This window comes from Lepidochelys kempii, chromosome 6 (genome assembly GCF_965140265.1).
Source record: "Lepidochelys kempii isolate rLepKem1 chromosome 6, rLepKem1.hap2, whole genome shotgun sequence".
NCBI lineage: Eukaryota > Metazoa > Chordata > Testudines > Cheloniidae > Lepidochelys > Lepidochelys kempii.
In genome coordinates, this window is record NC_133261.1 from 95044594 (window position 1) to 95066001 (window position 21408).

The 21408-nt window shown below is 42.6% G+C and overlaps 1 protein-coding gene across 10 annotated transcripts in view; it reads left to right on the forward strand.

The window, feature by feature from the left end:
* NRXN3 (neurexin 3) overlaps positions 1-21408 on the forward strand; it is a 1402093-nt gene that overhangs the window by 1213898 nt on the left and 166787 nt on the right. For all 10 annotated transcript variants that reach the window (XM_073349326.1, XM_073349323.1, XM_073349320.1 and 7 more), the window contains one exon: positions 12047-12218. In XM_073349326.1, coding sequence (XP_073205427.1) covers positions 12047-12218 — 172 coding nt within the window. The remainder of the gene's footprint in view (positions 1-12046; positions 12219-21408) is intronic.

Genomic DNA, 21408 nt, shown 5'->3' on the forward strand with positions numbered 1-21408 from the left:
AATAAATTGGTTAGTCTCTAAGGTGCCACAAGTACTCCTTTTCTTTTTGCGAATACAGACTAACACGGCTGTTACTCTGAAACCTGTCATTTACAGTCTAAATAGACAAAATGTGGAAGAGGACACAGACTTGAAGTGACTTGCCCAGGATTACACAGCAGATCAGTGGTAAAGCCAGAAATGGAACCTGACTTACAGTCAAGTGCCCTATCCAGTAGAGACCATATTGCCTCTCTATAAGCAAGTCAGCATCTGCAAGGTGCAGGGCTGGCCTTACTACGAGGCAAACTGAGGTGGCTGCCTCAGCTGCCAGACTGTCGAGGGGGCGCCACTAGGACCCAGAGTGTAGAAAATTGTCTGTTGCTGGTGCATATGTATTCTCTCTGCTCTAGATGCACAGAGATGGTGGAGCCCTGCGCTGGAGGAAGGAGGGCACAAGAGACATAACAGGCAGGCAGGAGGAAAGGTGAGAGGGAATAACAGAAAGGAGCAGGAGCTGCAGGGACAGAGAGGAGGAGGAGCCTCTTATGTACCTCTCTAGCACCCCCAGGAGCCTGGACTGATTAACACCAGCTTCTCAGGGAGCTTCCTGTTTCCTACTGCTTCCCTGAACCCACTTGAGGAGAACAGGCAGTCAACTGAAGTAGTAGGAGCCAGTTAGGCCCTTAAGACGCTGATATCTTCCCTCACTCAGGCCCTGCTACCAGCCTGCTTATGTGTCCTCTTCAACTGAGCGTTGAGAGCCACTATAGCTGGCACGGAACAGCAGTCATGAGTGAAAGAAGAAAACGCCCCTCTGGGGCAGCATTCAGAAAAAGAAAGAAAGCAAAGGAATCTTTTCTATCTAAGCAGGAAGGAGCTCTCCTGAGATACATAGACACAAATGTTCACAGTGAGCCTTTCGACCCCAGTGAGGATGTGAGTGGTAATGAGATGCCTGATCTTCCAGTTAGTCAGAGTGCAGGTGACCTGGCAGCTACTGCAACATCCATATCTCCATCTCAAATGGATGTAACCATGCACATTCCTGAAGAATAGTGTAGATCAGAGAAGAGTGTGGTGGAGGCGCAAGAAACAGCTGCTGCTGAGTTTAGTTCCTTAAGTCTAGATGACCCAGGACTGTGGACCCACTTGAGCAGTAGCCTGAGGGACTTCCTTGTACTGCATGGGCCACAGCAAGTGAAAAACCTCATGTTCCCCAAAGACAATGAAAATAGAAGTTTCCATCCAACACATTACTGGCGTGAAATTCCCACTGGTGACAAAGTGGAGAGGCCATGGCTTATGTACTCAAAAACCTAGAATGCTGCATATTGTTTTTGTTGTAAACTCTTCCAGTCTAATGTTCCAGCCACACTGGGTTTTATAGGAACAAAGGACTGGAAGAATCTGGCTAGAAATCTGGCATGCCATGAGAAGGCAGCAAATCACCAGAGAGTATTCCATAGGTGGAAAGAGCTTGAGATGAGACTAAGGTTAAAGGCCACCACGGATGAACAGCATCAAGAGAAGATTGCATCAGAGTCTCTTTACTGGCAAAATGTTCTGAAAAGTCTCATTGCCATTGTGAGAATGCTTGCTACCCAAAACCTAGCACTGCGTGGCACTTCAGATCAGCCGTAGGTGCCAAACAATGGAAACTTCCTTAAAATTGTAGAGCTGATGGTTGAGTTTGATGCTGTACTCCAGGAGCATCTAAGAAGAGTTACCACCCAAGAAACGTACACACACCACGACCTTGGAAAAACAATACAAAATGAGATCATACAGTTACTGGCAACAAAAGTCAAACAGAAGATTCTGGCAGATCTGAAGTCAGCAAGATATTACTGTTATTCTGGACTGCACACCTGAACATCAGCCGTACAGAACAGATTACTTTAATGGTGCGTTTTGTAACAACAACAGAACCTAGTGAAAATGTCCCTGCAATGGTGACTGTCAGAGAGCATTTTCTAGAATCTATTGACATTGATGATACTACAGGAGCTGGTATGACAAAATGTGCTTCTTAACAAGCTGGAAGATACGGGAATTGCAATAGCTGATATGAGAGGTCAGGGCTACGATAATGGTGCCAACATGAGAGGAAAGAAAGGAGGAATGCAGACACGGGTCTGAGAGTTAAATCCTTGAGCTTTTTTTGTCCCATGCAGTTCTCATTCATTGAACTTGGTGGCCAGTGATGCAGCGTCAGCTTCTAGTGAGGCTGCTGAATTTTTTAATTTAATTCAAAGCATCTCTGTATTTTTCTCTACATCAACTCATCAATGGCAAATTTTGAAGCAACATCTGGGAACATCCTCTCTGATACTGAATCCACTGTGTGCCACACGATGGGAAAGTCAAGTGGAGGCTATAAAGCCTATCAAACACCAAATTGGGAAGATAGATGATGCCATAGTTGCCATTATGGAGGATAATGCTACGACAGGAACTGTTCATGGGAGAACAGTGGCAGAGGGAAATGGAATCACCAGAAACATAGATAACTTCAAATTTCTGTGTGGCTTAGTGTTGTGGCATGACATGCTGTTTGAAATAAATGTTGTAAGCCAGAGACTCCAAGGTGTTGACCTTGATATATCTGGAGCAATGAAACAACTGGACAAAGCAAAGTCATACCTACAGTCTTACCGGTCAGATGAGGGATTTCAAAATGTTATGAAGAGTGCAGAGGAACTTCACACTGAAGCTATTTTCCCACCCATTCAAGAATACAAGAGTCACTCAAGAAGAAGACATTTTGATTATGAGACATGGGATAATCCCATAAGAGACCCAAACAACAATTCAAAGTTGAATTCTTTAACCAGGTGCTAGAATGTGCAATACAGTCAGTTGAAGAACATTTCATGCAGCTCAAGGAACACAGCAGTATATCTGGGAAATTGTATGATACTCTGAAACTCCTCACAATACCTGAAGAAGACCTAAACTAGCAATGCAGGGCACTAGAGACAGTGTAGACACATGATGACATGCCCAATATTGATGCGAGTGAGTTAGGTGATGAACTGAAAGCCCTTTCAAGATACATTTCAGCAGGATCAACTTCAAAGGTTGTTCTGGAATATATGTGCACAAATAAGATGACCACCCTCTTTCGAAACTGCCAAGTGATAAATAATGTAGAGGACAGGGCACTGACACTGAGCAGCCTGGATCAGTTGGTAAACTGGGCTCAAACAAATGTGTTTCAATATGTGTTTCAATAGAGCCAAATGTAAAATTACGCAGCTAGGAACAAAGAATGCAAGCCATACTTACTGAATGAGAGACTCCATCCTGGGAGCCATGCGTCTGAAAAGGACATGAGGGTCATGGTGAGTAATCAGCTGAACATGAGCTTCCAGTGCAACACTGTGGCCAAAAGGGCGAATGCAATCCTTGGAGGAATCAATAGGGAATATTTTTGTATTTGGGACTGGTATGACTGCTGCTCAAGTACTGTGTCCAGTTCTGGTGTCCATCATTCAAGAAGGATGTTGATAAATTGGAGTAGGTTCAGAAAAGAGGCACGGGAATGATTAAAGGATTGGAAAACTTGCCTTATAAGTTATAGACTCAGACTAATCTGTCTAGTTTGACAAAGAGAAGGTTATAGGGTGACTTGATTACACGCTATACATACCTACATGGGGAATAGAAATGTATTTAATAGAGGGCTCCTCAACATTGCAGAAAGTGATATTACAAGATCCAGTGGCTGGAAGTTGAAGCTAGACAAAATCAGATAAGAAATTGGGTGCAAATTTTGAATAGTGAGGATAAGTAACCATTTGAATAATTTACTAAATTTTGATGTGGATTCTCCATCACTGGCATTTTTACATCAAGATAGGATGCTAAAGATATGCTCTAGTTCAAACAAGAATTAATTGAGCGAATTCATGTGGCCTTTGTTGCAATGGCCCCTTTTGGTTGTATAACCTCTCAATCTGTGAAAAGTGCTCCCTTTAAAAGCAATTTCTAAAAGGGGTTGTAATTCCTACTTATTATATCTCATAAAAATTGACCAATCAAAACCAGTATCTGATAGCCCATATGTACACTCTACCTCTCACCTAAAAATTGTTTTGATCTCTTTCTAGAACACCAGGGGGTCTTGGAAATCCCTAATCAAAGTTATTTTACTTCAGATAAATTCCAGGTTCTGTAATTCCTTTGATACCATTCTGTGTTTTTGTTAATGATTTTACGCACAAAACTTATAGGTGAAAATGATCTTCCTACCACCTTTCAGCCACTGAAGTCTTTAGTCATAACTGGGATTCAACATAACAAATACACCTGTCACCCAAAGTGTGCAGTTTTTCATACCCTGAGTGGTGTTTTCAGACCTATCTCCAGGTGATAATGAGAATGGCATCAAAAGTGGCCGGATTGTAGCATCAGCAGAAATCATATGCTTTGTACTGAATGTAGACTCCCCAAATCCACTGAAAAAAATACCTAGGAAATAAATACCTGTCCAGAAATGTATCCAGTTAAAGTTACTGCTCAGAAAGACTCACTAAGCATAGAACTGAATTCTGCTTTCCCAGTCAATAGGAAAAACTCTGAGTTGCATCTTAGAGTGATAAAGGTTCCCATAAAACAACTTGACATTGTAGTAATTAGTGTGTGGGCCTGTCGTGGAATGTCTATAACTTCAGTTCCACCGGCTGCTTTACTGCAGTTAGCATCATGGTGCAAAGTCCCGCAAACCAAAGAAAGAAAGTGATATGCCAGCTGGATTAAAATTTAACAGCCAGTCACAAAAAGAAAAAAAACCTTACAAAAATGAAGCGGAAAAAAATCCCAAAGAGGAGAAATAAAAGTACTTCAGACTCTGTTTAAAATAGATTTCAGAAATGAGGAGACAGAAGAAAGGAGCTATTCTGAGGAACAGCGATGCCTCTCATTATAAGAGAAATGAAGTGACTTTTGTGACCTTAGAGGGTGGGGGAATTAATGTGTGTGCGCCCGTGTGAGTTAAGGGAGTCCTCATACAAGAAGCTTGTTGTATTACCAAAGGCCTCGTATCACAATGAAAGGAGAGCAGCATAATCAGCAGAGATCTTCAGACAGAGGTAATTAGCGGTATTGTCTGCTAGGTTTCAGTTGATGTCTAGTCATGCTGGAACCTGACAAAGAGGAGGGAGGAGAGAATCTATACTGTTGCAGGTACTGTCAAACCTGTGAGAGCAGGGAAACACAGTAATCCTGGAATGCTTGTTGGGTCTTGGCTTATTTTTTAAATAACTGTTCCTCAGGTCTTTGATTTCAGAAAAAAAGGTACAGGGGTAAGTTCTGCTGTCAATTGCATCAGTATAAATCCAGAGTAATTTCACCGAATTCAATATTGTGGATTTACACTGGTGTAGCTGGGAGTAGAATTTGTTCCATTGTCTGGAGGCCTGGTGGGTCCGCTCTCATGACCAAGACCAAGTGCTTTCCCTACACACAAGGATCAGTCATTTACTTTCAGTCTGAATAATTTTAGTTTTAGATTAAGGAAAATAAGAAATCAAGATAGCTCCATGAGAGAGCACAGTGCATGTGTGTGTCCTCTAATGTGCTCCAACTGCTTTGTTTTATAAATTGGCTTCTCCCCCCCCCCCACCATGCTCCCTTTCAGATAATAAAGGTACAGAACAGACAAAACAAAATCCTGACAGTTATGTAGTGACATATGTTACACATAACATTTACATAAAAAGAGGATCTAATTCTCCTGTGGGGGAAAAATCCATGGGAATGGTAGAGCCAGCCACAGAAAATGCTCTTTCATATACTCTCCTCAGAGAGAAAGAACTTGCAGGACTGAAGGGGAGGCAGGGTATTTAGACTTGCAAAGTGGAAGGGCCTCCGATGCCCCTTGCATGGCAGATCCCCTCACCGAGGAGGGTTTTTTTGCAAGAGGCACAGGGTTGTGGGCTTGCAAATCAGTAGAATATGGGTTCCCACAGTGATCTCATTCTGCTCTGCTCACCAGTCCCATTCCACTGTCCTACTCACAAGCAGCACTGTTTCTTTCTGTGCCCGCATTAGTTCTTCCAGGCTTCATTCTCCTCCATTAACTATTGCTGAGGAAAGAATATTGCCCTTAATTCATTAAGAAATCATCTCCTCCTGCTTAGTTCTCATTCACTCTTTGTAATGCAGTTTCTTTTCAGACTATTATGTCATCACAAATATTAGAATAGTACCTAGCACTTATATAGTGTTTTTCATCCCCAGAGCTCATAATGGTGTCTGAATATATCATTAGAAAAATTAAAAAAGGAAAAATTGAGGCACAGAGAATTTAAATGAGTTGCCCAAAGTCATACAGTGTGTCAGAGCAGGGAGTAATATCCTAGTGTCCTAACTCCAGTCTTATGCCCTAACCACTGCACAGTTATTATAGTGGTTGTTCAAAATCTTTTGGACACTGTACATACATACAGGAAATTGTTTCCCTAAAGAACTTACTCTGAAAGCCAAAAAAAATAAAGGCTTTGAGGAAGGGGATACAGCCAGCAAGCAGTATGGTAAAGGGTATGACTGGTATGTTTATCGCTAGTACTATGTACTTTCTTTTATACGTATAATTTATCCACAACTGCCCCTTTGCTGAGCCATAATTGCATGCCTGATTTCTTATAGGCTTCACGGCGGAAATTGGTGTTCAGGAGGGCTATGATTCTGAAGAAGGGGTAACACAACTTTCTCGGGTGACAATTTTAGGGGGCAGTGCAATAGGAAGAGATGATTTCTTGAAGAACTACTTTAAGAATCTTCTCTGATACAGCAGCCTTAGAAACAAAGAAGGAAAGCCAGAGAAATACAGATTGGATACCGTATTCACCACATTATTTTCAAATAAAAGTGTTTCAAGGTTTTCCTTGTGGTTTTGCCAGCTCTTTACATTCACTCAGAGTTTTCAAGAAAATGACACAGGTAAATCAATAGATGGATTCTCACCTGCCTGGGACACCCAGGTAAACATTGATGTAGAGAGAAGAAAGATGCAGGCTACCTGTTAAATGCTCATAGGCCCTCTGAGAATGTGCTTTGTGTGTGCTCAATGCTGCTGTGTATTCAGCTCTCCTTTTGTTTTGTGGGGTTTTTTGTTCAAGACAAAACAAATGTTAGAAATATTGGCACTGAGATAAATCATTCCTTGGCAGTCACAGCACTGCTGGTCTGTTTAATCTCAGCGTTTGGAAATTTGTAGCGGGAAAAAAATCTAATAACTAAATGTATGGGAAAAGCGAAGGAGACTGAACCCAACTGGATTAAGATCATGAAGTGGGTGTTCATTTTAGTGGTAGAGCCTGTCTTTCAAAGCCCAGGGGATGGACAGTTTTATAAAATAGTTGGACTGAGACTCTGGAGAGCTCAGATCTCTTTCCTGCTCTGCCACAGACTGACCTTGGGTAAATTGCTCAGTCTCTCATGCCTCATAACAAGGCATGGTAGTCCAGAAGAATGTGTTCGGTAATGGGAATGAACTGTTCCAGTCCTAGCTTTGACACTCTAAGGATAGGTCTACACTGCACACTTTCATTGGTGGTGTGTAGTGTACGTATATGCATAACCCCCCTCACGTGGGTATAAATAGCAGTGTAGACCGTGAGGGAAGGATTAGGTGAGTAAAGAAATGCATGAAGAGTGCAGATATGTATTCGAGTACATATCCTACGTGGCTCTCTACTCCCTCAAACTATGCCTTCCCATCTACCCTGTTATTTGTTAGCAGTGCAGTGTCCCGTTACCTCCCTACTGCTGGAGCTTTTCCCTGCTGCTCCCCTCTGCCAGAGCCTTTCACTGACACATATAGCTACACACCATAGTGTGGATCCAGCCTGCTTTTCACTGCGGCATGTAGCTACTCATACACTACACGTTGCCGCCAATGGTTTGTAGTGTAGACATAGCCTGAATATGTCACTTAATCTCTCAGGGCCTCTGTTTTTTTTCCATCTGTAATATGGGAAAACTAATGGTCGTTCACTTTTTTGCTAAGTGCTTTAAATTCATTGGATAAAAAAGAGCAATGTACATGTAAGTGTTATTAACCGGCCAGATCTTGAGGTCTGTATTAAAGCTGGGTTTGATACCCTTGCTCTTGTGGATAGTACCTTACTCTGTGACTAGTCCTGTAAATATGAGTGGAACTATGTGAGCAGTAAGGCACTACTCTGTGTGAGTAAGGGTGAGAAACTCTGGCCCTCAATGTCTAGGCAAAGCTCCCTCAAACAAAACTCTTGTTGAAGAGTCACTGGGATTTTTTGAGTACGGACTGAATAGACCTGAGGAAGAGCCTCCTGAATTGGTCCATTATTATATAGTTCTGACCTCCTGGTGCCAACATGGGCAAGAAACAAAAGCATCAAAATACTGTGAGAAGGACTGTACTTCTTCTGGAGGTTGGGAGAGAGAACTCAGTTCATTTTAAAGCGACCCCCTCTTCCAAAGTAGATTGTGTGGAGAGCTATCACCAGCCTTTCTAGACTGAGAGAAGGTTGATTCTTTGAGTCCGACAGAGGAGAAATACAAGATGTTACTGTAAGACCCCTCCTCCCCTGCACACAAAAGGATAAGAATTCTATAAGCAGCACCCTGCAAAATCAGTCAGATGGGGCCAATCACCAGGGGTTTGATTATCTGGTCAATACTTGCTCTTTGAACTTCATTATCTCAGAGCAAGTAACCACTCTATTTCCAAGTGGATGCTAATTACCAGAGAAAGAGGCAAATAAATGATTTGGCAGCATCCTATTGATTCTTACCCATTGGTCAATCATTTGCTAGCAAACAGATAATCTTATTCATCAAGAAAATGGCTGTTGTGATCACCAACGAGAATTGAAATGGACTGGAGATGAAATAATTCTGTCTTCCTTAATGGAATGAAAGTTTCCAGCTTTAACTGGTGAGCAAGGGGAGGAAGTATTTAAACACAGCTACTTCATTCATTCTCAAGGTCCAGCTTTTCTTAAAGTTATCCTCCAGGGGCATCTCCTTTGCCATATCACACTATCCTGTGCTGATTATCATCACACGAGATTGGTGTGTGTATGTGAAGAAGTGGCAGCCCATCCATCCAGTGCTTTGGGGAAAACAGATAAGAGAGATCCTTCCAGGAGGTAAATCTATAAGCATCCAGTCTGCATGCTTGTGAGATCATTCTGTTGAGATCAGTAGGTATATATGTAGGAGAGCTTGCCATTTTGGGGAGAAAGTGATGATAACAGGACATTTTATCAGTCACAATGCTAAATTTTAATACTCAAACCTCAGTCCAGTTTCCTTAATGGCCAGCTTGTGTTTCAAGGAAATTGTTTAGGATTTTTATATAACTGGCAGCCCACTGCTGTAAAACAAAAAAATATTAGGAGTGGAAGAAAACAGGAGGAATGTGTCAGACCTATAAGACCAAGGGGAATGGGGCTGTGGGCAGGGCTAGTTAGAAAACAAGAATCCCACTTCCTGAAATATTTCGAGATTCAAAATTTGGTTTTGTTCCTATGTGAAATATTTTGCAAAACATGAGAACGAGACCCTCTCCCTCCCTAAAATAGCCAATATTCCAGTGGTTAAGGCACTCGCCTGGGATGTGGGAGACCTAGATTTAAGGCCCCTGTTCTGCCCGATTCAGAGCAGGCACTTGAACCCTGTTCTCCCTCATCCCTGGTGAGCGCCCTAACTGCTGAGCTTTTGGCTAGTCTGGGGAATTGCTCTGAATCCTATCCAATATCTAAGAACGTTTTGTCAGGACCTGTATGTTTCATTTTTGACAAATTGGTACTTTTAGCAAAAAAGTTTTGTTGAAAAATTCTCGACCAGCTCTAGGTGTCAGGGGGCTGGTACAGGGTATGCAGGAGAGTCTGAAGGAGGTGTGGGGAGAATTGGGGGGAATGTCTGTGAGAGGTGTCAAGCATGGGGGAACTTAGGGTATGGGAGGAATCTGAGACCAGGCTCAGAAATATCAAGTGTGGAGAATCAGGGGAAGGGATTCTGCAACGGCTGAAAATTTCTTAAATGAATGTGGTGATGGTAATTGGATTGACAGCCTTGAAAGCTGAATCCTTCTTTGTCCAGAGAGCAAACCTAGAACAGTCAGTGAGTAGTGTCAAGCCCCAGCTCTTAATGTGTCTCAGCCCTGCTTGGGGAGAGGGGCAATTCACTCTCCACAGGCCATTCCAACCTTGGTCTCTCTGCTGAAACAGCCAATGGGAAGACCACTTTGTGATGCGGGTACCTCACAATTGGACTGCATTTGCCATAGGACAGACTTTAGGTCACTGCCAAGCTGGGCCGATTTGAACCTGTGCAAGTCTCCATATTATATTTATGACCCACAGTATCATCCAGTCCCCCGGTAGAACAGATCGTGAAGGGAAATGTTGAAACATAGCAGCTGTAAACTACAAAAACTGCATGTGCCGCCTCCCTCAGTTAAGTATTAATGTATAATCCAATCTACTGTGATTAGCATTTACATCCTACAGCAGAGGTGGGCAAACTTTTTGGTCTGAGTGCCACATCAGGGTTCCAAAACTATGGAGGACTGGGTAGGGAAGGCGGTGCCTCCCCAAACAGCCTGGCCCTCACCCTCTATCTGCCCCCTCCCATGTCCCGCCCCCTGACTGACCCCCTCAGAACCCCCAACCCATCCCCCCTCCCCGCTCCTTGTCCCCTGTCTGCCCCCTCGCCGGAATCCCCCCCCAACTACCTCCCGGTACCCCACCCCCTAAACAACCCCAACTGCTCCTTGTCCCCCGACTGCCCCAAACCCTATCCACACCCCCGCCCCCTGACAGACCCCCCAGGACTCCCATGCCTATCCAACCCCCCTGCTCTTCCCCATCCCCTGACCGTCCTCTGCCCCATCCAACCGCCCCCTGCTCTCTGTCCCCTGACTGCCCCCTGGGAGTCCCTGCTCCTTATCCAACCTCCCTGCCCCCTTAGCATGCCACTCAGAGCAGCAGCAGCTCACAGCCCCGCCACCCAGAGCACTGGCAGCTCAGCGAGCGGAGGCTGCGGGGGAGGGAGAGCAGCAGGGGAGGGGCTGGGGGCTAGCCTTCCCGGCCAGGAGCTCAAGGGCTGGGTAGGACGGTCCCGCGGGCCATAGTTTGCTCACCTCTGTCCTGCAGTGACAGGCAGTCCGGAAGTACCTAAAATAGATATAAATAAATGTACAGCCTTAACCTACAGTACATTTTGGGTTGTGATCTCTTCATAGTTCATAAGCTAAGAATGGTTGAATCAGGGAATTGCATGGATGGGAATCATAAAAAACAAACAAAACAAAAAAACCCTACCCACCACCACCATCACACAGCGTGCTACAGGAAATGGTGTTGCTGATACAGTAGGCTTTGCTCTTCCCTTGGTGTGTGCTGAGCAATGCCAAGGAGTGGTACTAGAAGATGGTGTTCTATTGGAGGTAGTGTCTTGAGGATGAGAAGTAAAATCAAGGCTCTAACCACCTGGAGTAATTAAAAATCCCATTGCACTTTTCAGTTGTGTGTTAGCCTCACTGTAATGTATCTCCAATTTAGATAATTATAGTTTTGCTCCCTAAAATTCCCCCTTCTGATTTTTAATTGGGGGAATTACGCTAAACTCCCTCCTGGAATAAACCTGCTGTGTACTTTTTGTATGTGTCAAACAATTGCTATGTTCTAGCCCAATAGTGGCTGCAATTTAGTGGTGGCTGAGCAAATGATACCTAATTAACGGGGATGTTTCCCAAATAACATTCAATACGTTTCCTTGGTTTTTTGTCCTTGGCTCTCAATTGTCCATGGAGAAGTTCTGAGGGAGGAAATTAGTCGTGATTCTCAGGTGAATAGCATTAAGAGCTGATGTAGAGCACTGCACAGAAAGACATATGCATTGCACAACCACAAGTTTTATTGGTCCTACAAAACCCAGGAACTATGCTACATGTTTTTGAGTGCCATCTACTGTCATCTATTGTCTAACTATTTAGATGTATACAGACCTAGAGAACTCTCATACCAGATGGTAACTTATCGGTGGTTGTTTCTTGCTTTTTTCATTATAGGAGCAAGGCAAGATTGGTGTGGTCTTCAATATTGGTACAGTGGATATTTCTATCAAAGAGGAGAGCACCCCAGTGAATGATGGCAAATATCATGTGGTGCGGTTTACTCGGAATGGTGGAAATGCCACTCTTCAGGTGGACAGCTGGCCAGTGAATGAACACTACCCTTCAGGTATATGTTTGACCAAGAAATCTTTCTCTCTGTCGTTCCCCTCTCATCCATCCACACCTTAAAATAAGGGTTACAACAACTAAATCACAAAACACTGGGGTGGTATACAAACATTTATACATCCCCAGAAATAGAGAGTTGGGTTGAGCCTGATCCAATGTAAAGGGGTTCTGTGTTCACTGTGCTGGAAAATGAGGTATTTCATCCAACATCTACTGTGTATGGAGAGGTGTGGTGCACAAAGGCTGCATGGCAATATGCACATAGATCATGCACAGTAAAAGCCCACTGGGTATATCCTGATCTTACAAAGAGTTACAAACTGATTGAACAACAACTTAGATTTGTTACTTGTGGTGATTTCTAATGAAAAAGAGCAGAGTGAGGAGCAGTGTGGTGGGAAGGGGGCTTGGCACTCTACCTTATCTCCTCATTGCAGTCTGCAGAGATATGAATGTAAGGGACAACGAATGTGGCAAAGTTGGTTCACAGGAGTTTGCGTGGATCTTTCTTTTTGCTTCCCATAAGCTTTCATTCCCTGAAATTTTGCTCTGAATTTTGGGTTTGCACAAACAAAACTTGACACACTATCCAGCTGAAACCATCATGTTTTAGTTTACTTCATGTCAAAAACCATGTGGAACCATTCAGTTTCATATTGATTCTATCTGAAACCATAACCTAGCAAAGAAGGGCAGCAGTGACAGACTGGGGTAATGTGCATGCAGAGAAGAAAAGCCACATCCTTCTCCGTTTGTGTGTCACCATCGTTGAAGGCCAAAGTCACCCTGAAATCAAAAGGATGCAGCCTTAGCGACACTGACAGTGCAAGGAGATGCTCAGTGACATACATAGTCTGTAGAATGCAAACAAACGGAGAGAGATTGCAGAGACAGTCACTGTTGTCAACTTATTATTTGGCATCAGGGGTCTATTCAGCAGCTGCCGGTGTTAAGTAAAGCCAGGCAGCCTCTGGTGCCTCTCGCCCAGGTTTACACATAACCCACTTGGGGGTGGAAAGAGGGAGGATTCTCCTGATAAACACTAGGCAATTTGCCAGTAGTGTGGGAGTCGCCCACAAGCCATTTAGCTTCGAATGATGGCACTCGTGAGAGATACCCAAAGTACACTGCACCTAATTGTTCCCCCCAGACACTAATAAATTACTCTGAGGGCGTGATTTCATTTTTTCTCTTCACTGAGAAAGCATGCTGGGAGCCTCTGTATCTGAGTGAGCTTCCCTGTGGTGCAGCACTAGTGCCTTCTACTTCGTATTCCACATGACACAAATGATATAGATGTTTAGTGCAATATATTCAAAGGGCCTGTTCCCCAGCACCTTTGCCATTATGGTGCATCAGATTCAGCCCAGTTATCCACTGGCTAGGGAGGGTGGGATGGCTAGGAAGTGCCCAAATCCAGTGCTTCCTTCCTACAGTCTCCATTAATTATTTCCCAGTTGTCTACGTCTGGTCCAGTTGGCAGCCAGTTACAGCCTGTACAGCCCTGTGAATAGAATTTCTTTTTATATTAGTTACTGTAGTTAATCCCTCTGGCAAAGAAGCAAAATACTCAGCTCTCTCACTTGCTGAGTTTTTGAAAAGGGAAAATAAAACTTGCTTAGGAAATATCATAACTGCATCCTCTGCTGCTGCCTTATTTAAAGATCAGTCTGTGTTTCCATTAGGAAATTCATGGATTTACAAAATCTACATTAGCCATGTGCCTGGGCTGATATTGGGTATATAAAGTCACATCCCAAGGATGAGGGATTTATTTCTAATCCATCCAGGCCACCCAACCCCCCGATTCTCCCTCACACACATACCAACTTCTGGGTATTTGTAGGTTATAAAATCTTTTTTAAAAGACCCAATAGACGTTAACCAGCTTCATAAGTTTAGTGAGCAATAATAACCCTAAAATGTCTTTTAAAACCAAAAATGTTTCACTGGCCATTACTATACACTGAGACTGTGCACACATTGGAATTTCTTGTAAAGGATGTAGACACAGGCCTGAACCAGAACTTTGAGGAGGTTTGGCTTTGGAGCCAAGCTTCATAGCTTGGTCCTGTGTCTACAGTTGTATATGACCAAAACCTGAAAATCTCAACAGCACACGCCTTGAAGAAAATTCAAATATTGATCCATACCTGGACTGAGCATTTTGGTCCCTCTCTAAAAGGAATATGATGTCAAAAATAGCCAAGGAATCTATTCTCTCCCAGCTGCCTCACTCCCATTCATAGTAGAGTGGGGTAATATGCAGGAATAAAATACAACTGCCCAGAATAAAACAGCCTACATATGCTCATTAATATCTGGAAAGCATTACATTCACAGCAGGGAGGACTTGGTTGTGAATCTGAAGGTGCAAGACAATTGGGGTGAAAGTGAAAGGCAGGAGTGAAAGTAGCAGAATAAGAACAATGGACATCAAGAAAGCAGAACTTAACAAACTAAGAGAATTGGTAGGAAAAGTCCCAGGGGAAGAAAATCTAAGGGGAAAAAGTAGTTCAGGAGAGCTGGCAGTTTTTCAAAGAGACAATATTAAAGGCACAATAGCAAACTATCCTGATGCAAAGAGAGATAGGAAGAATAGTAAAAGGCCAATATGGCTCCATCAGGAGCTCCTTAATGACCTAAAAACAAAAAGGAATCCTACAAAAAGTGGAAACATGGACACATTTCTAAAAACGAATACAAAATAATAGTGCAAGCATGTAGAGCTAAAATCAGAAAGGCTAAGGCATAAAATGAATAACAACCAGCAAGGAACATAACAGGCTGTAAGAAGAGATTCTATAAATATTTTAGTAAAAACAGAAAAATGAAGGAAAGTGTCACTACTTTATGGGAATGAACAGCTAATAACAGATAGCATCAAGAAGGCTAAGGTTTTTAATGCCTGTTTTGCTGCAGCCTTTGTTAAAAAGATTAATTGTGATCAGATACTTAACAAAACGTTAACAACAAGGGGGTAGGAACGCAAGTCCAAACAGGGCAAGAACAGGTAAAAGGATATTTAAATACATTAGATGTATTCAACTCAGCAGGACTGATGAAAGTCACTTAGTGTATTTAAGGAAGTAGCTGAAGCATTCTCTGAAACATTAGCAACTATCTTTGAGAATGCATGGAGGACTGGTGAGGTCCCGGAGGACTGGAGAAGAGCAAAACATAGTACTTATTTTTTAAAAAGGAGAACAAAGAGGATCTGGGGAATTATAGATCAGTCAGCCTAACGTTGATGCCCGGAAAGATACCAGAACAAATAATTAAACAATTAATTTGTAAGCACCTAGAGGGTAACAATGATAAGTAATAACCGACATGGAGTTGTCAAGAACAACTTGTCCCAAACCAACATAGTTTCCTTCTGTCCTAGAGGATAGGGGGAAGCAGCAGACGTGACATATCTTGATTTTAGTAATATTTTTGAAACAGTCTCACATGACATTCTAAGAAGCAAATTATGGAAATGTAGTAGTTGAAATTACTATAAAGTGGTTGCACAGCTGGTTGAATGACCATACTCAAAGAGTAGTTATCAGTGGTTTACTGTCAAACTGGGAGGGAATATCTAGTTGGGTCTGCAGGAATCAGTCCTGAGTCCAATACTATTAAATATTTTCATTAAATACTTGGCAAACAGAAGGGAGTGTATGGTTATAAAATTTGTGGGTGACACCAAGCAGGGAGGAGTTGCAAGGACTTTGGTGGACAGGATTAGAATTCAAAATAAACATGACAAATTGGAGAATTGGTCTTCAATCAATAAAAATAAATTCCATAAAGACAAGTGCGAAGTACCACACTTAGGAAGGAAAAATCAAATGTGTAACTACAAAATGGGGACTAATTGGCTAGACCGTGGTACTGCTGAGAAGGATCTGGGGGCTGTCGTGGATGAGAAATGGAATGTGAGCCAACAGTGTTATGCAGTTGTGAAAAAGGGTTATGTCATTCTGGGGTGAATTAACAATAGTGTCGTATGTAAGACATGGAAGGTAATAGTCCTGCTCTAGTCAGCACTGGTGAGGCCTCAGCTGGAGTGTCGTGTCTGGTTTTGGGCACCACAGTTTAAGAAAATGTGGACAAATTAGAGACAATCTAGATGAGAGTAACAAAAATGATAAAAGGTTTAGAACACCTGACCTATGAGGAAAAGTTAAAACTGGGGATGTTTAATCTTGAGAAAAGAAGATTGAAGCGGGGACCTGATAACAGTCTTCAAATATGTTAAGGACTGTTATAAAGAGGACAGTGATCAATTGTTCTCCATGTCCACTGAAGGTAGGACAAAAAGTAATGGGCTTAATCTGCAGCAAAGGAGATTTAAGTTAGATATTAGGAAAAACTCTCTAAGTATAGGGATAGCAAAGTACTGGAATAGGCTTCCAACAGAGGTTGTGGAATTGCCATCATTGGTGATTTTTAAGAACAGGTTGGATAAACACCTGTCAGGGATGGTCTATATTTATTTCATCCTGCTTCCATGTAGAGGGATGGACTAGATGGTCTTCTGATGTCCCGTCCAGCCCTACATTTCTGTGATGCTGTGATCTATACATGCTATTTTATCTTTGATGATTACAGTTACTTCTATCTGTAACTTGCTGATTGTGACTAAAGGATTGCAAACTTGGCCATCTTGCGTGTTGCCATATGTGTTGCCATCTTTGCCACAAGCGGGTAAATTAAAATATTATTTCAGTTTTCCTCTCTGAATTTCATTGCCTTTTGTGGGATTATACGTGAGATTCATAATTTATTTGAATGGTGTAAGTGTAGACCAATGGTTACTAAATGAGCAAAGAGAGAAGTATTTACTCTTCTTTAAACACAGCCATCAATCAAGAAGGAATTAAATGAAAATAGCCAAATGGGTTCAAAAGACTCCAAAGCTATTATCTTTGCAACTTCATATAAGACAAGAAAATAGAAAAAGCAACAAAATAACAATTCAGGCACTGACCAAATATCTTTATATAGCATCCAATTACAGCCAAATCACCTGCAACATGGGGATTGCTCATTTTGGGAAGGAAGAAGGGGTAGAGGTAAATTTGAAAGGAAGGAATTCATTTGAGCCTAAGGTTGTCTTAGCCTGGAGAACCTGAAATAATCCTAATCATTAGAGAGTCTCTTAGTGTTCGTGCCTGGCTTTGACATTCCAACCCTATTAGTGTCTCATTTACTGGACAATAAGGCAGTGATGTAGCATTCAGGTTTGAGCCAATATTCCTGAGAAATGAGGAATAACAAATATCAGCATGAATGCACTGGAGTTGCTCACTTTCATCCACCTGTCCTGGCACCCTTTAGCCAAAACCACTGGCTCAATGATAATATTCAATATTTGAATTTGTTTTCCCTTTGTCATCTCCCCCAAGCCCACAACAGGGAGATGGGCTGTATCAGATTTGCGTGTCTTCAGACAGAGCATTTCTAGTCAGCTGTGTGATGCCTGGGTCATGAAGATTAATGCATTAATAGGCCAGTGTGTCTATTCTTCAGCCTTGGGTATCCCTCTGAATGGCAAATTTACACTACTCTCTGTTCTTCAGAAGGGACTTACGTCCCTACTGTTCTCTGGGGTGCAAGCAATGTTTGGTGCAGCATCTCTGTGATAGATGTGTGTCAGTGATGACTGGTTTTGTAGTTGCTGAGAGCTTTTTCTAAATCTAAATTCAGCTATTTTTGTGGTTTAATAAGTGTCATTCTGGATCAAGAACAGTGTCCCTATTGGGTAAAATACAAGAGCCAGTGAAGGTAAGAGAAGCCTCTGATATACTTTTATTTCAGATTATTGTAAAACCCATCGTATTTGAGGCACTTTACAATAGGAGAAAAAAAGACAAATTATGAATCCCAGAAGAAGCTAGCAATTCTCAAAAGGGTTAAAAACAAATCACCTATCTTGACATGGAACTGGGATAGATACCTCAGGCCGTGGGTTTTCATTAAATCCTAGCCAGAAGGTTTTCTTTCTCTCTCGCTACCTTTGCTTGCAAAGAGAGATTTGGGGTCTTGCCAGATCTGGAGTGTACATTAAAACAAGCCTCATCTCTCTGTTCATTCATCCATGCAGTGCCTGCATTTCCTTCAGTACAGCAGGAAGAGAAAAACTAGGCAGAAAGGAGCTGCAAAGAAAGAACACGTCAATAACACCAAAATAAAGTCTGATTGAAGTCATGTTTCAAAGAGGGATAGTGGGGGTAAGTGAGATGAAAGACAGGAAGAGACTTTCATTTAAAGAGTCACTCACTTAATAGGGGAACATTATCCTGGCTTTTTATAGACATTTAATATTTTAAAACTGAGAATCAATTCAATATTGAACAACTAGATCCTCATGAGCTAGTTTCTCCAGATAAGTAGAGAGAAAAAAATTGTTCCACTTACTCCTCCTATCACCTTTGTGAGTGACCTCCACCAGCCTCCCATCAGGAGTCCACTCATTCTCTTAAGTGGCATTAACTTTTAATGCCAGTGGCTCCAGGTAATAGAAATAACTTTTGTCCTCTCAGTGCTCCTCCCGTCAACACACACACACACACACACACACACACACACACACACACGGTTTACCACAAAGTTTGGCAAATTGGAATCCAAACTCCTCCCCAGAGTGCTCCGGGGGTTGGGGTTGGGGTTGGGGGAGGGGAGGGATTCCTGGTATAGTGGCTCTGCTGGGCCAGTGTCCTACTGCCAATCTTTGTCTTCTGGTGTCACAATATTTCTGAGTTGGAGTTGGCCGGATGAAGGGCAGGTGTTGATGGCAGGCTGAGATTCTGCCTCTTTCCATTCCCCTCTTGCTCACACATGAAATTTAAACTATGCCCATGTTTCTTTTGTTTCTTTCTACTGTTGTGTTGCGCCTTTTTGACCCCAGAGGCTAGTCCAAGTTCAGGGCCCTGGGGATGTTCCAGTTAGAAGTAGAAAATGATGGATCTGGTATTTACAATCTTGCTTCTTTACAAAGAACGTACAAAATCTTGCTTCTTCAAATGCAGGAGTAGTGAAGAACAAAGAAGCAGATTCTTAGCTTACAACCTCAAGTGTCTTTAGCCAACACCAGGCCCAAAAGCTCTCTCTCTCTAGCTTTTTCCAGGGTCACACCGTGCTTCCAGGCATTTGCTTGGCTTTTTGGCTTTCCCTGGATTTCTGTGTGCTCTCAGATACACAGCCCCTGGTCAGAATACCCAGTGGAACTAATTGCCCACATAGTGCTAGTTTCTGGCAGGCTCTCTTAGGCATCGTTTTTGGCGTGGCCCCTTAACAGCTATCTTAAATGAAGGGTGCATTCACACACCATTTTCTGCCAGGTTTTAACTCCACTCATGGGACAGGATCATCTCTCTTCTTCTGAGCCACAACAGGAGTTATGATCTGCTGGGCCATTCTTGCAGTTGGTTCCTGGGATTTAACTATCTACATCTAACTGCAGGGTATTCTCAAAGGCCATCACATACTTCTGCAACCTGTTTGCTGGAGTAGGCCCATGAGGGCCTGGGTGCAGTGAGCTTGAGGCCTTTTGGGGTACAGGAATAGGAGTGTCAAGCTTTTGTCTGCAGTGTGGTTATAGCCATGTTGGTGCCAAGATATTAAAGAGACAAGGTGTGTAAGAGTCTATCTTTTATTGGACCATAATCTCTATTTTTGAGAGAGACATGCTTTCAAGCTTACATAGGGTTCTTCTTCAGGAAGAGGACCAGGAGAAGCTGCTCCAATAAAAGATATTACCTCGCCCACCTTCTCTCTCTAAGGTTTTGTCTGACTTTTAGTAAATGAGACTAAATTGTATATGGATGGGGGAGGGGTTTTAGTGAGTAGGGCTTTTATTTTTTTTATAATTAACTGTTGTATTGATACAGGGGCCTGGTGATGGTCATAGATATAAGTCTATTAAATAAATAACAAATGGTCTGATTTTCAGAGGTACTCAGCATCCGCAACTCCCATTGCTTTCAATGGGAATTATCCATACTTGGCACCTCTGAAAATTGGACCATACACCTCTATAATTGCCATTGCCACTTGTTTGCTTTAAAATGGATAATTTCTTGTCCACTCACACTCCTTGCCCTTCCACCCTTATCTCTACTTTCTCCTTTCCCAAGTGACATGAACTTGATTAAACTAAAAGTCTATTCCTTGCCCCACCCCTCCACTTGAGGGCCCTGAGGGGCTTATTTCCTTTCTTCTCTTGGTTTTATTTAGTTTTTATCCACCAACATTTTCTTTTTCCCCCTCTGTGATTTCCCAGCTACGAGATAAATAGCCTTGTATCTTACAAGCTAAATACAATTACTGCTATCAAAACCAGAGTCTTTCTCTTTCCGTAAATGTCTCTTGGAAGCTGATAAGCTGTTCAAGGCAAACCATGGGCTTCTGTCTAATCCTGAGATTAAACATAACCACCCAGAAGACAGCAAGCACATTTTTGTTTGGAGGTAGGGGGGAAAAAGGGGGTGGGGAAGTGAGATTCTCTCCTGAGATAGTAAGAGGACATGTGTACGACTCAAGGTTATTTGTAAAAGAATTACACAAAACATAGAGGAACTTGTTGTTATGATGAGGAATTTCATCAGATAATGCAGAAGCTGTTTTAGTTACTAAAGAAAAGGCTTTGCAAGGATACCTTTGGGACTGAGGGTGTCAGGGAGGTATGTGCAACAGCTCCTAGGCATGGCTGCTGGTTTTGGATTTTAGTCCCCAGCCCATCTCCCCAACAGGAGATCTTGAAAGATGACAACCAGCTTCTTTGTTATAAATGCCCTATGTTAAATATGGTGAGGCAGTATGGCCCCAAAAGTCAGAGCAGGGGACTGAGTCAGGAATAGCCTATATTCTACTCCCTGCTGTGCCACTTACTGTGTGACCTTGAGCAAGTTAGCTCACCTTTAGGTGCTTCAGTTTCCCTATCTGTCAAATAGGGAATTTGTGGGACTTCATGATTATAAAGCATTTTGAAATCCTCACCACCAGGGAAGGGGAAAATAGATTTAGATGGTCCAACAGTTAACCATGGATCATTTGAGGCAAACTGCCTCATCTAACATGTGCCTTCATGTTGCAGGCACAAGCTGATAGGTTGTGATTTCGCTCGCTCTCATAATTTCAGTAGTATTGGGTTAGCCAGTACTTGGATGGGAGACCCCCAAGGGAAACTCAGGAACTCT